Here is a 17124-nt window from a genome sequence, read left to right on the forward strand (position 1 = left end):
ATTCTGAGCCGGCGTCCTCGTGGGAAGGGTGTTTCCCGCTGGGCTGGCGGGCGGACTTTCGGCGGTCGCCCGCCAGCCCAGTGGGAAACCCAGAATGACCGCCGCGGTCTTTTGACCGCGGTACGGTCTTCTGGCGGTTCCCGCTTGGCGGGCGGCTACCGCCGCCCGCCAGGGTCAGAATGACCCCCAGAGTTCTCTCCCATAGTTCAACAATCCTATTTTCTATAGTGGTATTCAAGAATGCTACTACATTTCGACGAAAAGGAGCTCAACTACTTTAGCAATTCTCTAATGATGATTTCTGCTATAAGCGATCAATGTCTGGAGAAAGGTTTCCAAACCTTTGCTCTGTATGTAAATCCTTTAGCCACACTACATTAAATGCACACGATGAATAAACGCATATCTCTAACATATGTCAGAAAACTCTAGACAACTAATTCCCTGCAACTCTTGATTTTACCCTACTTACATAGACATCTAAGAACCCACCTCCAAGTCAATTCCACTATTGTCTAAACTGGTAAAAATGGTTTGTCGCACATCAGAAGGCTATGGTCCAAAAATATTTTAAATGAGGCAAAAAACGTGCAGGTACACATTGCTTAAGCCTTGATGTTAATACACGCAGTGTGATATTCAGGGCATGGACATTTAAAATGGCATTGGTCACAGGGGCAAAGGAAATACCCAATATGGAAGCATAGATGGGTGATAGCACAAATGTGCTGCAGCATATAAATCCATGGCGGTATTCACCTGCAACTTACTTCAATAATACTACATATAAAATATTGTTAGTGAATTATATCAAACAGTTTTTTAAATAACTTGTTGTCAGGAAAACGTTTTCATTTTCACACTGACCTTCTGAAAATCGTGGATTATGTCTGCAGGGTTACTTCCACCAAACTGGGGCACTGGGACATTGATCTGTTCGTAGTTGTCCTCGATGTAGATTTTCACGTCCTCCTGCAGCTCCAGCCTTCCCATGAATGGATAATGTATAGGATCTTCATATAGAACACTGCAGTGGAACACACCCTCTCTAGGAATCTGTTTAAAACGAGGCAGAACAAACAGAGGGGAAAGGTCAAAGGTACTGTGTGTTTTTTTCAAGATAATATGGACAAGAAACATTTGTACCACGTATTATGAAGTCAATAGTTCAGGAGTTAGCTAGAAGCCATTTGGTTTTGTCAATGCTAATTTTCTCATCTCTTTGCAAAACTTTATTGTAGAGGGATCAACCGGCCCCTTTCAATAATAAAAAATGGGCTAAAAGTGAAAATATGTTTGTGTACACAAATCACGAATTGCCCTACTAGTCCCTGGCACAGAAGGGAACTACCTCGAGGGCAGACGTGCTCCTTGTGAGAGAGCAGATTGCTGTCACTCACAGTGAAGATTGCCAATGGCTTGAAGTAGGCTAAACCACTGCCGCATGCTGAACGCTGTAGTGGGGGTGGGGAAATAAAAATGTGAATTGGTTAAGTTAGTATATAGTGAAGACAATACAGTATGATAGTATTAACATCTTTTACTCACAGAACTAAGCAAGATACTACATTAACAAGCACAATATTAAATCAGTTCAACATTATAATTATTATTATTATTATTAGTAGCAGTAGTAGTAGTAATAGTAGTAATAGTAGTAGAAGATCATGTTGGACACTTAGAACAATTAATTTCTTGCCAATTACATTACAGTAAGTTAGAGCATGTCTCACCAGTGACAGTAGTATCAGTAAGCAACATTACTAATAGGAAAGTTTAAGATAATGTTTGATTTTCCATTAACTACATCAGACGATCATGAATATCAGTGGAGAAATAATGCCTCGTTATGTCTTGGGACTGTATTCTACAGACCGACATCCAGTGTAGTACAAAGAGGGCGTCAAATTTGCTCACACCATACAACGATAAGCCGTTTTAAGGCACATCCTACTGGTGATGCCAAATTACTACAAAAGGCCAGGAAATCAGACAAAATACTAATTTTCTTGTCACAGTAAAAACTCTTGCACCACAGCTCAGACATGAATAATCCACCATCAATTCGCTTAGAAATCTGACATGTTCGATTAAGGGTGAGGAAATCCTAATGTATTTTTCTATACGAATCCTGAATGGTGCCCTCTTTTGTTCATCAAAGGCCTGAAACACACTCTAAAAATTCGGATGTTGGAGTACTTGTTAAATTAGGTAAATGGGTAAGGATGTAGGGACACATTTGCCATTATAGAAAGTACCAGAACAAATACATCGGAAGCTGCTGAGAAGTGACATATTGTAGGAAAGTACCATCTTTCTTGGCATGTTACCCCCAATTTCTACCTCATACAGGTACAGTATGGTTTGCTTGTCTCACTGGGATCCTGATGGTCAGGATCCCAGTACTCATAATTTATGGCCTAATGTGTGTGTTGTCAGTAGTGCTTAAACGTGTCACTGAAGTTCTGCTAATCAGAACTTCAGTGCCTTTGCTCTCTCTGCTTCCAAATTAGTCACTATAGTTTAGTGATTTCATTTACCAATTCCAATTGGCACACTGGACCCCCCCTTATAAGTCCCTAGTATAAGGTACCTAGGTACCAAGGGCATTGGGGTTCAAGGAGATCCTTATGGGCTGCAGCATTTCTTTTGCCAACCATAAGGAGCTCAGACAAAACCTTTCACAGGACTGCCACTGCAGCCTGCGTGAAATAGTGCCCACACTATTTCACGCCCATTTTCACTGCACTTAAGTAACTTATAAGTCACCTATATGTCTAACCTTCATTTACTGAAGGCTAAGTGCAAAGTTACTAAGTGTGAGGGCACCCTTGCACTAGCAAAGGAGCCCCACGCTGTCCAGGGTCAATTCCCCGGACTTCGTTAGTCCGGGGACACCATTACACGCGTGCACTACATATAGGTCAATACCTATATGTAACTTCACAATGGTAACTCTGAATATGGCCATGTAAAGTGTCTAAGATCATGGAATTGTCCCCCCATTCCAAACCTGCTATTGGGGGACCAATCCCATACATCCTGGGGGATCCACCATGGACACCCAGTACTGCCAAAGCGCTCTCTGAGGAAGGCACTGCAGCTACAGCTGCTGCCCCCTCACAGACAGGGTTCTGCCCTCCTGGGGTCTGAGCAGCTCAGTCCAAGGAAGGCAGAACAAAGCATTTCATTTGGGAGGAGGGTGTTGCACCCTCTCCCTTTGGAATTAGGTGTTGCAGGCTTGGGAAGGGTAGCCTCCCAGAGCCTCTGGAAATGCTTTAAAGGGCACAGATGGTGTCCTCCTTGCATAAGCCAGTCTACACCTGTTTAGGGACCCCCAGTCCCTGCTCTGGCACGAAACTGGACAAAGGAAAGGGGAGTGACCATTCCCCTGTCCATCACCACCGCAGGGGTGGTGCCCAGAGCTCCCCCAGTCTGTCCCTGGTGTTCTCCATCTTGTTTTCCAAGGCATGGGGACACACTGGAGGCCTCTGAGTGGCCAGTGCCAGCAGGTAATGTCAGAGACCCCTCCTGATAGGTGCATACCTGGTTAGGTAGCCAATACCGCTCTCAGGGCTATTTAGGGTCTCTCCTGTGGGTTCCTCTTCAGATTTGGCTTGCAGGTTTCCACCGAGAATCCTCTGCAACTGCTGTTTCATCCTCTGACCTCAGATCAACCGCAGACTGCTCCAGGAACCGCAACTGTAACTGTGACAAAGTATCCAGAAGGGCTACTTCAACTCTGCAATTTCAGCTCCAGCCAGCAACTGCAACAGTTTCCACGGTGTGCATGCTCTGGGGACTCCCTGTCTTCATCCTGCCCTAGAAGGACTGAAGAAATCTCCCACGGAGTGACAGAGTCACTTCCCTGCTCCAGCAGGCACCTTCTAAGAAGACGACCGGTTCTCTTGGACTCCTCTCCTGGCGACGAGGGTGCTCCTTGGAACACAGGTGGTGGACCCCTTTGACACAGACTGTCCTAAGGTCCAGCTGTCCAAATTTGGAGGAGGTTAGAGCTTGCCTTCCCCATTTGCGACAGTCCCCTTGTGCACAGCATCATCTTCACCTCCTGAGGTCTCTGTGCACTATTTGCAAGAATCCTTCATGCACAGCCTGCCCCAGGTCCCCAGCACTCTATTGTGCGACACTCAACTCGCTGAGTGGTTCTCTGGTGGCTTGGGACCTTCTTTTGTAGTGCTGCAGCAACCACAATTTACATCTTCTTTGTCCCCATGTCCTAGGTCCTCCGTGGGTGCTGCCTGGTCATCTGTGGGTTTCCTCTAGTATTGGGAGCCCCCTCTACCTCCTCAGTCTGAGTTGAGGCCCACAGGTCCCTCCTGGGTTCAGGCAGAGCCATTTTGATGCAAACTGCAACATTGCTTGAACCAAGTCTTGTTGGACGAATCCAGCGCTGCAACTCACCTGCATCCAACATCTCGACATGGGACATCCTTTGTATCACGCAGGAACCCGCAGCCATCTTCTTTGGTGCTCTTCTGCAGACTTCTTCCAACCGGAGAATTCTCTTTTGCACCATCTTTTAGGTTGGCAGGGGCTCCTGTCCTTTGTAGAATCTTCTGCGACTTCTAGACTTGGTCTCCTCTCTTTACAGGCCTTTAGGTCCAGGAATCCACCATTTGTTGCTTGCAGTCTTGCTTGGTTCTTGCAATAACTCTAATCATGACTTGTAGTGTGTCCTGAGGCAACTTGCAGTACTTTACTCCTACTTTCCCAGGCTTTGGGGTGGGGTATTTTACTCACCTTTGTGGTTTTCTTACACTCCCAGTGACCCCCTACACACTACACTTGCCTAGGGGGAAATTCGTGATTTGCATTCCACTTTCTTAGTATATAGTTTGTGTTGCCCCAGGCCTATTTCTTCCTATTCCACTCTATGGTATTTTCTATTGTTTGCACTATCCTATGACTACTTACTTACCTGATTTGGGTGTCTAGTGTATAATACTTACCTCCAGAAGGAGTATTGCCTCTAAGATATTTTGGCCTTGTGTCACTAAAATAAAGTACCTTTATTTTTGGTAACACTGAGAATTGTCTTTTATTGTGTATAAGTACTGTGTAACTATAGTGGTATTGTAGGAGATTTGCATGTCTCCTAGTTCAGCCTAAGCTGCTCTGCTACAGCTACCTCTATTGGCCTAAGCTGCTAGAACACTACTACATTTCACTAGTAAGGGATAACTGGACCTGGTATAAGGTGTAAGTACCCAAGGTACCCACTACAAACCAGGGCAGCCTCCTACACACATATTGCTAAAAGAAGGTATAGGCTGACAAGAGAAACAAAACATTTGGTCATTTTGTGTAAATTTTCCAAACCCTGTAGACAAAAGCTGGAAATTATTTTTGACACCATAAATATCCAAATGTTCCCGAATTTTCAATTTGCCCAAAAACATTTCTCAAATGAGGTGAATGTTGCTGTTTTGTGACAGATGAAAAATCATCGTTGTGATGCAAGCATCATATCCTCATGGAGGACAAAATGTATTCTGCATGTGGACTCCTGAAAATATAACACCACTTAAACCTACAAGATGCATGGCACATCCCACCACGTAAATGCAGGAAGAAGCATAGCGCAAGAGTTGTGGTGGACTGAATGGATGTTACACTGACGAGTTTGATAAATTCATCTTCCAGGGTACAGGAAAAAATAATTCACTCAACAGAGAATGAGGGGAAAGAAGGAAATCATTGCATGACCTCCCTTGAGCGTGACAATGTATAGCAGTAACCACTTTATGGAGTTACCAAATGAAGCAGGCATTTCTGGATATGGAAACCTCATCCAGTCTATTGTTGTATTCTCCATTGTTAGTAACCTTAATCCATCCTGGTAAGTAGTACTGCTAGGATAGAACCTCCTTCTTTTTGAGGGAATTCTTCAAGACGAAATACAGAGTGTAAGAAGGTATTACAATTACCTCAAGGTACCCAAAGAAATGCATTTTTATTAAAGGTTCATCAGAAAAGGTTAAACCCTAAAGACGGATGTCTAATGAGTACTATGACTAAGGTCTCTTTTAAATCGTCAGTTTATCCACTTCTATGTATCAAATTTTATTTCTTGTTTTTTTATACTGAATGAGGTTGATAAAGTTTTATGCGGATTTGTGTATTTATAGTCCATGCTTTTATGTCAATGTATGCCGAATAAAAATGCTTTGACTTGACTTGAGTACTATGGCTCATATATCCATATGAATAAAAACATGCTTCGCCTACAGTGATTCTCACATGGGTCAGAGGCTTTTATCGGGGTTAATATAGATCTCTATCTTCCAACTACATGTACTCAGGCATACAGTTTGTAATTACGGCAAATGGTTGGCAGAAGAGGTAAAAATATGGACACAATCTCTTGACGAATTAGTGACTATCTACTAGTGTTTCTCCACAGTCATGACCATGACAATTTGATAGCTCTTAGTTAGGGTTAGGTTGTGTTCAGCCTAGTGATGTAGGAAACCATTTTTCTTGTGCAAAGTGTAGGCATTAGTACATGTAGTAGTTAGCTAGGGATCTATATAAACCCTGTTGAAGACCAGTGTGAATCAGAAACCCCTGAGTAACTCACTCCTAAAACAGAATTAAGGCACTAAGGGACAGATGTAGCAAAGGTTTAGCGGAACCGACTCGCAAAATGCATTTCCGACTCGCAAATAGGAAGGGGTGTTCCCTTCCTATTTGCGACACGCAATGCGATGTAATTCCATTTGCGGCCGCGAATGCGGTCCCAAATGGACTCGCAGTTACCATTGACTTGAAGTGGATGGTAACCCAGTCGCAAACGGGAAGGGGTCGCCAGGGAACCCCTTCCCCTTTGTGTCTGGCATTACAAATAATTTTTCAGAGCAGGCAGTGGTCCAATGGACCACTACCTGCCCTGAAAAATACCGAAACTAAAGGTTTTGGCTTTTTTTTAAAAGTGCTGCTCGTTTTCCTTTAAGGAAAACGGGTTGCACTTTGAAAAAAAAAAACTGCTTTATTTAAAAGCAGTCACGGACATGGTGGTCTGCTGTTTCCAGCAGACCACCATCCCCGTGAGTGCCCAGAATCGCTATGGGGTCGCAAATTGCGACCCACCTCATGAATATTAATGAGATGGGTCTTTGCGAACCCCATAGCGTCTCGCAGAAGGTGTCTGAGACACCTTTCTGCTTTCCAAATTGCGAGTTGCAATTTGCGCGTCGCTGGGACTCGCAAATTGCAACTCGCAATTTGGAACAATGCTACATCTGGCCCTAAATATCAGAGAAAAGGCTTTATGAATCGGTCAGAGTGATATACATGTAACAAGTGTGTTATTTTTTTAATTTGTCTTCCCACAAGTCTCCCCTCAAATGGCGTTTAAGAATTACTTTTATAAGGTCGTTTTGAGGTATTTGACAGGATACATTGTTAGCCTAATTCCAAAGTCTGACTAATATCCTTCTGATACAGCATTGTCACAAATCAGAATTATGCTTCTATTTGTAGACATCCTTCTAGGAATATAGGGGCATACTTAAGAAAAGTGGCACTGCACACAGTGCAGTGCAACATTTCTTGCACCCCTTAGTGCCGCCCTAACGCCACAATCTGTGCGCCGTATTTAAAATACGGAACACAATGGCAGTAGTTAGGGGACTAATGTCTGAATTTTTTGTGCTAGTCCAGCGCTTTGCAGGATTAGCGTGAAAAATGTGGACGCTAATCCTGCAAAGCACCCAGAGGCCCACTGTAAGCAATGGAAGTCTCCTTTTAACACCTGCTCTTCGCAGGCGTTAAAAGTGCCGACAAAAATGGCGAAAGGAAATCTCTAACATTTCCTGGTGCCATTTTTTGGCCCCCCTAACGTGGTAACGCCCCCTGCGCCAGGCATAATGTAGCGCAAAGGGTTACAAAGTGACGCAATGCATGCATTGCGCCACTTTGTAAATATGGCGCTAATGTGGTGTTTGAATGGCACTAGGGGCTCTTAAATATTCCCCATAGTTTGGAGTTTAATATATGGTAATTTCTATTGAACAGATTTCGTGGGGGGCTTGGTATTACTCCAGCAGTGCATTATTTATGGTCCAATAATATTTTGATGATTGTTTATTTGTTGTTTATGAAGAGGCTGAAAATGGAATGGAACACTATTTTTAAATAGAGATTAAATTAAATAGACATCATATGAATCATGGAGCCACCGTTTCGTATTAGCCCATATACTGGGGTTGTTTCAAAATCTTATTGCCCAACTAATAATCCTGATGGTAATAGAGAACCAGGTGATACGTATGTATGCACATTTCTCTGTGGTTTCAGTGCATTAATTTGTCATAAATCACTAATGCATGTGAAAACTTCATCTATGCCATGCTATATTTTGTTATGCACACTATTTAGATGCTGGTAGATGCCCAGTGTTGGAACATCAGAAGCAAATACCTAAGAACCATTAACTAGGAGAATGTAGATGGAGTCTTAATGGGCAAAGGTGAGTTTTATGCAACCAACAGGAGTTGAAGTTGTCCATTGTGATTCTAGTACTGAGAGGAATGATGCAGCCTCGTAGAAACAGCAGCAATCTCCATTGTTTTGTTTCCTTAATGTTAAATTCTTTATGAGACAGATGAAGATTGAAAAGTGCATGGTAGCCGAAGTAGGAGTTTCTAAATCAAGAAAATGGGAGCCTCTTTTGCAGAAGACATGATGTGGCGGCACACACAATGACTTAAAAACAGTTTTCTTATTGATCATGAGCTAATGTGCATAATGTGCTGTAGACTGTATGTTGCGGTTATCAGTCCTTCATTTGCCCATGCCCTGAGATTACTAACTGCTTTTGCCATTCCCTCTGCCTGTGAGGCACATGGCCTAGAGTGTGGCCATGAGGCCATGTTCTTTTTCTGCAAGCCTATACCCTATACTTTAATTTTAGTTTTGCATTATATAGCCTTCTGGAACCATTTTTCGGATGACAATTATGATTTGTAAGGGAAGTTTTGTGGAATGCACTAGTGTGTTTTGTGTGCCTACCCCTTTGGCCTGGTCCATTTTTAAGAACACAGTCTGCACACCCCTTTCCAGGCCGAAAAATATCAGCTGTAGCAAAGCATTTGCCACTAGGAAGAAAAGTAGATGGCCAGCTCTGGTCAAACATTATATAAGCAGAACAGCTTGTAAAACCACCTGTCAATATTGCTTCACAATATTTGATCCATTGTCTTTTCAACTAGACAGATGCACACAAAATCAGAAAGGACACACCCCTGCCATATCTTTATGCTAAGTATAAGGTCCGAAGGCAAGCAATTTTTGCACTTTCCTCCACAAAATTGTCCCAGGTCTTCAATTGCGCAACATATATATAAAGGGCCATATTACGATTGGTACCTGTTACATATTTTATATATTATTTATACAATAGGATTGAAAACGTTGTGTTCTTCAACGTGCAGTAAAAATGGGCATTAATGAAATAAGAATAGTTAATTTTTATCTATTTTCCTTGAAAAAAAATGTTTAAAAAATGTTAATAAAACAAAAGGCAAAGGCGAGGGTCAGTTGATCTAGGTGATTGTGCGGCTACAGCAACTGCTGCATAATCATAGATTTACAGCAATCTTTCATTAGTTTCCCCATTTTACTGTTCCCATGTGAAATAAGGGTTCTTATATTGCTGTATTTGTCCAATAAAAGCACCAAACCGTGTAATACATATATTAAATATGTGATAATAAAATGTAAACAGTTTTAGGGGGTTAAATAAAGGTCAAGCTGGAAACAGTAAACATGGGTTATTAGGAGGCCTGAAGTAATGATGTTGTTAGACCTAAATAATATAGAGGTAATTTGGTCTACATTGATTGTTCCACATATGAGTATAGACTATGTATCTGCCCATCTTGCCAAGTCATCTGATTGCCCTGTTCAAACCTACATAAAACTCTGTCATAGAATGTTGAGGTGAGCCAAATGTTAAGTCTGAGAAATGACAATTTAATGGAAAGACTTCCATCATTTCTTAATGAAAGGTTTAAAAAATGTATGTTTTTATAATCTGAATTCCTCTTGTAACAGATTAAATGATTCTAATGTTTGACCATAAAACAGATTTACAATTGTAGTAATTGCTAACTCACGCCATTTTAGGAAATATTTATCTCCAAAAGTAAAACGTGAATTGAAGTCAATGGTCTAATACAAAATTGTGATCTCTTTCTATATTTTAAACCAATGAGACAATGTCTTAATTAAAACTTTGTAAAACAAAATTGAAACCACAATTTATAAAATACATAATTTATGTGGTCTTAATTGAAGATAGTCATTCAACATTCTAGACTGCACTCAATGTGATTAAGAAATCTTAGTCTACTCCCTTGCTAGCCCAGTAATACAGCCTCCAGTCAGGCAGTTATAATCGACCTCTGATGATGGGGAATGTTAATGATTTAGGTGTTCAAAGAGAGGTCCTGTTGCTGCAAAGAAATGTTAAATAGGTGAATTTAATTCCTTACAAATTTCTGCAGAATACTAGTGGGCGTGTACAATAAAAACATTTGGGTAGAATTACCATTTGTATCAAATTGATACAGGTGATCAATTACATAGCCATATGTCACTACTTCACTAGTTACTACTTCAGTTATCAATAGAGTGGAGCGTAAGTACTGAAAACAAAGATCCATATAAGCAATGAGTGTAATTACTAAGAATCAAGCAGAATATGTAACCCTTAAATCATCCAAATGGGATTTGTGTTTTAGTGCTACTGAGTTCATTACCTCAGAAGTAAACCAATTTTCTTTACTGTCCGCTTGATAATACTAATAGCTAACTTAACATCAGAAAAGGGCATTGCTGCATCATCAGCATAGTCAGCAAATGAAATTTGATTGTTAAGGTTCATCACGGGTGGAAGATGAATCTGTATCCTCCTGATATCAACCTTCATCTACAACGCATACAGTGCTTGGAAGAGCAGGCATCTTTGTTGATTTGTTTGATATGAATTATAAAAGAGTTAATTCCATTAATGTGCGTAGAAGCTATGGAGGAGCGGAACAGATAGCACTTCCAACAGGGACCCCCAGGAGATGCGATTGAATTTTCTTTCTGCTCTTATCATAATAGTTGGAGGCTCCTGTGAAGCCCCTATGTGATCGATCCAGTCTATCACAAGTTTCATGTGGGAGGTGACATCTTTGCCTGTTATAAAACTATGTTGCCTACTAGCTCCTAACCAGTGATAAAGTAGTAATACATAGATTCTGATGGTTAACATTTTGGCACATATTTTAGAATCTGAGTTCAGAAGAGAGATAGGCCTATAAGACTTACAGTCTGTCAAATAATTTTCTATTTTTAGGAAGACAGCAATTGTTTCACAAGAGCAGGATTAGGTATCATGGTATTTAATTCAATTTATTTTAGCACTCTTAAGTAAATGGGAAATGTTTCTTCAATTATAATTTTAGCAATCTCAGTCAGTAATCTGTCTGGTCAGGGAGCTTTACCTGGATTTGTTTAATTACAGAGAATTTAGGGGGTCATTCTGACCCCGGCGGTCAGAGACCGCCGGGGCCAGGGTCGGCGGGAGCACCGCCGACAGACCGGCGGTGCCCCGCAGGGCATTCTGACCGCGGCGGTTCGGCCGCGGTCAGATGCGGGAAACCGGCGGTCTCCCGCCGGTTTCCCGCTGCCCTGCAGAATCCTCCATGGCGGCGGAGCGCGCTCCGCCGCCATGGGGATTCTGACACCCCCTACCGCCATCCTGTTCCTGGCGGGTCTCCCGCCAGGAACAGGATGGCGGTAGGGGGTACCGCGGGGCCCCTGTGGGCCCCTGCAGTGCCCATGCCAATGGCATGGGCACTGCAGGGGCCCCCGTAAGAGGGCCCCACAAAGTATTTCAGTGTCTTCTATGCAGACACTGAAATACGCGACGGGTGCCACTGCACCCGTCGCACCTTCCCACTACGCCGGCTCAATTCTGAGCCGCCGTCCTCGTGGGAAGGTTGATTTGCCCTGGGCTGGCGGGCGGCCTTTTGGCGGCCGTCCGCCAGCCCAGGGCAAATCCCAAAATACCCTCAGCGGTCTTTCGACCGCGGAGCGGTATTTTGGTGGGGGAACTTTGGCGGGCGGCCTCCGCCGCCCGCCGAAGTTAGAATCACCCCCTTAATCTCCTCCAACCTAAGCTCCCAAAATAAGATTACTCTTGTTGCTTACTATGAGAAGACTAGATGTTTGAAGCAAACATGTTAATTCTTAGTTTGAGCACTGTTGTTGTCCATATCATGTTGATATACTGTTGCAATACTTGTTGAATCTCATTTTGGCTCTAAGTGGTCTTCCCTGTGTCTTTCATAATTGCTGCAATACTATTAGAATTGAGGAGTTGTTTGCTCAATTACACAAGTCATTTTCCCGATTTATCCACTGTTTCAAACAATTTACTTTTATATATAAAGACAGCTTTTGAAGTTCTGATACAGTATAAAGTTTTGCTCTGTCCTCTAGGAGTCCAGATTGTAAAATATGGAGAGTTAATCAGAAAAGGTATGTGACCTATGACTTTGGGGGTCATTCTGACCCCGGCGGTCAGAGACCGCCGGGGCCAGGGTCGGTGGGAGCACCGTCGACAGACCGGCGGTGCCCCGCAGGGCATTCTGACCGCGGCGGTTCGGCCGCGGTCAGATGCGGGAAACCGGCGGTCTCCCGCCGGTTTCCCGCTGCCCTGTAGAATCCTCCATGGCGGCGGAGCGCGCTCCGCCGCCATGGGGATTCTGACACCCCCTACCGCCATCCTGTTCCTGGCGGTCTCCCGCCAGGAACAGGATGGCGGTAGGGGGTGCCACGGGGCCCCTGGGGGCCCCTGCAGTGCCCATGCCAATGGCATGGGCACTGCAGGGGCCCCCATAAGAGGGCCCCACAAAGTATTTCAGTGTCTGCTATGCAGACACTGAAATACGCTACGGGTGCCACTGCACCCGTCGCACCTTCCCACTACGCCGGCTCAATTCTGAGCCGGCGTCCTCGTGGGAAGGTTGATTTGCCCTGGGCTGGCGGGCGGCCTTTTGGCGGCCGCCCGCCAGCCCAGGGCAAATCCCAAAATACCCTCAGCGGTCTTTCGACCGCGGAGCGGTATTTTGGTGGGGGAACTTTGGCGGGCGGCCTCCGCCACCCGCCGAAGTTAGAATCACCCCCTTTGTGTTAGGATATCTAATTTGTGTCTTCCATTTTCTTCTCCAAGCCAATTTGCTGTTGATTTTTCCAACAATAGTGTGTGATGCCTCAGATGAAGACTTTCATTGCATTCCAAACAAGCCATGGTGATGTAATCAATAAAGTCAGAGACATATATCCTAAGATACTTAATGTAATCTTCCCTTTGTAGAAGTACAAATGGAAAGGTCCTGTTCTTATTTGTAGGGTTTTCTCAATAATAATTCCAGCATGAGTGATCACAGTAAAACAAGTGGTAACTGTTGGTCTTGCTTTCTTTGGAGATAGATAAACTAATTAAAAAGACTTAATTCATGAGTACTTTTAGTTGTTTATTTCAATAAAAAATATCTTCTCAATTTAAACTATGGCAACATTGCCAAATATCAGTGACCCCCAATTGCTTGCTTTGATGGCATTTTATGGGTTCGATTATTTTACATGCAGTCAGTATATTCAGTATTTGTCCAACAAAATATCCAGCATGCAATTAAAATCACCACAAACAATGATCAGATCGGTCACCAACCAGTTTAACATCATTCGGACCGGTTGCCTTTGTTATAATTTGCCCTTCATTGTTACACTTTCTGAATCCTTAGAAGCACTGTGAACACCTTCATGTTTTGAGACATATTTAATTGTACCTGCCATTCACAAACCAATTACTGGGTCATTGTCGTGCTTTCATTTTACTACCGAACGTCACTTTGCAAGCAGGCTTCATTCAACCCTCAGTCCTCAGGACCACTTCTTGTGCTTTCCCAACTCATGTTGAAATTTCCTAAATCCTGTTGGATCAGTTCCACAGCCCCCTGCTCATTCTTCACCGATTTGTTCTGGAACTAGTACACATTTCCCCTGGTAACATTGTCCACCTTACAATTGGGGTCAACCCTAGTAACTTGGATTTTACCTGCCTTGTGTGCCTATAATGTAATTGCTCTTTCGTTGGGTACCAGCAATGTTTCAATTCTAATTTTAACCGATTCACTTTCTTTTCTTCTGAAACCACAGTGGTTCTACTCTTCACACTCAGTGAATTCCCTCTTTGTCCTGATGATGACCTGTCATACTGACTATGGTTAAAATGCCATCAACAGCAACAGGTCAGAAAAAGAAAATGGTTTGATTGATTCTATAATGAGGACTATCTTTTATGCCAAAACCTTAATGATTTTAAGTACCTCTTTCAACAAATAAATTGTTTTGGTCTTCTCTCTATTTCGTTTTTTCTAGCACCGTTTGTTCGCTATATACACAACCACTTTTTATTCTTTAGGCTGATTTTAGATATTGTTTTGATAAATATTTAAAAATGTCTATTCATTGGCCATGTCTTTCTTTTAATTTAATTGCATTAATACTATATTGTATGGTATTGATGAAATTTTACAAACTGTCTAATATAGTGATACCTAAATGGACACTGTTGCTTAAAAAACATTTCCTACCCCTTCCGCCTGGGTCAACAGGAGGCTCTTGTAGCAAAATATCCCTTACAGTGATTAGCAGCTTGGAAGGGTTGCAAACATATTACTTTATGGACTTGGAGGGTTTGCGACTGTTACAGTTTTCTCAGGCCCTCAAAAACTTACCAGAACAGGGATTTCAACATTGAAAATGTTGGGCTTTTAGTTTTTCAAGCACAGTCGTTTTTGTCTGATAAAGTAAAAAAAATACACAAACAGCACAGCTTATTGAACCTGTGCTCATGCAAGCCTGACAGGCTAGGATATGCACCTTGTATTTTAGATCAGAGATCATGCTCTGCGGGCTGGCTAACATTAGAGCGGCACAGAGAGGTTTGCCTTTTCAGTTGCTCCCCAGTCAAGGTTAATCTTTCCACTTGGTCAAAATCTGCATAAAGGCAACTTATAGACATGATCACACTGTTGGTTTTTTCTGATGTATCCACTCAGTGTCACTAAGCTGTTTGAGTGCACCTAATAACACATTCTGGGAGTTTAAAAAATCTAAGCAAATTAGTACTAGGAACATTAAATAATGTATTGGTAAGGAAAACAGTTCTGTTATAACAGCATGTATTCAGAGGAGATGGGTTCAACACTCTAGAATTTCCACCCTGGCGTAATGGGATTATTTAAGGGACAGTTCGTCCTGCAGAGTGGCCGACCCTTACCCATTCAACAAATACCCTAGAGATTGTTCAGAGTCAAACTGTTGTGTATAATTAAATCCAAGGACAGTCCCAGTCTTGATTAAGTGCATGACACATTGGAAGTTGATATAATTTTATGTTTGCGTAGATGCGTTTTGTGGTTCCTGCCACACAATCATAGTGTAAAAAACAGCCAACATGTGTTTTGGCCCCTATTGTCATACAAGCCCTGGGCTTTTTCAAGGCGTTCAAATCGCAAGATTTAAGTGAACATTACAGAGATCGAAGGGGCACTTTGTACGGCCCTTAATCTGGAGTAGCAAAGGTACCAATGTGGACTGAAATTATATGGGGGAGGAAATACAGCTCTGTAATCCTGAGGCAGTCCGGTATCATCTCTGTGGTCCTGACAGGAATAAAAGCAGATTACATATTAACAGTGAATATGTTTATCCAGTGTGTAAATTTTACCTATGAATGTTTCTTCTGTTTAAACTTGTCAAGTGGAAATGTATACAATTTATATATTTTGTTTATTTTTTTAGCTAAGTGGAATTACCATAATGAATAAGAAGTCACTCCTTGGTTTGCATGTAACCTCTCATGGTGAAAAGGACACTTCATATATAATACCTGTATTTAGATACACCTTGTTCCAGGTATATTGGATTCGAACTGCCATTGCAGAGCTATACGAGAACAATACAATGCCTACAGATAATCAAAACTACAGCAATCTGCTGAAACATAGCTAGGAATATATGCAAAAATACAGCAAATACGTAAAAGCAAAGAAAATATTTCTGTTGGGGAGCAATCTCAAAGGTTGTGTGTCTGTTGGATTTTAAGGTACGACCATGGACTGCAGTAATGTTTTTTCATTTTCTTGTTTTACTAAACCTTAGTATAACCTAATTCTTGCCATTAATGCATGCAAAGAAAATTTATCAATCAGAGCAATCCAATCGGCACTCATCAGACACCATATGAGCTTTTATTCAGTGTGGAGGTACTTTCTTCCAAATGAAAAACATACACGTGCCAACCATTTTGCCTAGTTTGTAATTTTTTATGTTGTGCAGTAAAAAATCTCTGTGTCTCACTGTTGGGTGTCACTTTTCATGTGATTGCAAAGTGTGATTGTTACCTGACTATTGCATGGACCCTGTGCATCCAGGATGTCGTGACTGCTTTAGGGGACTTAATGTCACCTCAATTTAGCTGCTGCTGTTTCAGGCGGCTGGCTTCAGCTCTGTTCCTGCTTGGGCACGAGCAGCATTTGTTGCACTTTTCTATTTGGGGTTGGCAGTAGGATGCAATGGCTGAGGGGAAGGGATGTCCGCGTTTTTCTCCTGATCAAGCCTGTGCAGAACTAATTAAATGCACAACATCTCAAGTTATCTATGTGCTATTTTTAAAATGCTTCTACCTCTATATTGTAAAATCCCTACTGTTGACAACTCCAATACCTACAGTGGGCTTTGGGCAGCCATTGCTTACCATTCACGAGTTTCTCCCTTGACTAGATTACACATTATTTACCATCTTTTAGAATGGATAACTTGTATCGTTCCACAGCTCACCCGAAGGACGGATTAAAGTCCATCCTCCGACAGCCCCTACTCCTTCGGGCTGTTAAAGAAAGTGTTCATTCAACACAGTGGATGGCAGTTCTGTCGGAGTAACACTGACTGTCTGTTCTGCCCAAAAGAAAGTGGGGGAAACGAGTGTTAGGCGAGCAGGGTACCCCATCGCACTTATGACAGAGTACCCTTTCCCCC

General features: G+C 42.5%; 1 protein-coding gene across 2 annotated transcripts in view; it reads right to left on the reverse strand.

Annotated features, from left to right (window-relative positions):
* Positions 1–17124, reverse strand: part of ITM2C (integral membrane protein 2C) — a 188236-nt gene that overhangs the window by 47870 nt on the left and 123242 nt on the right. For both annotated transcript variants that reach the window (XM_069213407.1, XM_069213408.1), the window contains exon 3: positions 868–1056. In XM_069213407.1, coding sequence (XP_069069508.1) covers positions 868–1056 — 189 coding nt within the window. The remainder of the gene's footprint in view (positions 1–867; positions 1057–17124) is intronic.

This window comes from Pleurodeles waltl, chromosome 11, assembly GCF_031143425.1.
Source record: "Pleurodeles waltl isolate 20211129_DDA chromosome 11, aPleWal1.hap1.20221129, whole genome shotgun sequence".
Taxonomy (NCBI): domain Eukaryota; kingdom Metazoa; phylum Chordata; class Amphibia; order Caudata; family Salamandridae; genus Pleurodeles; species Pleurodeles waltl.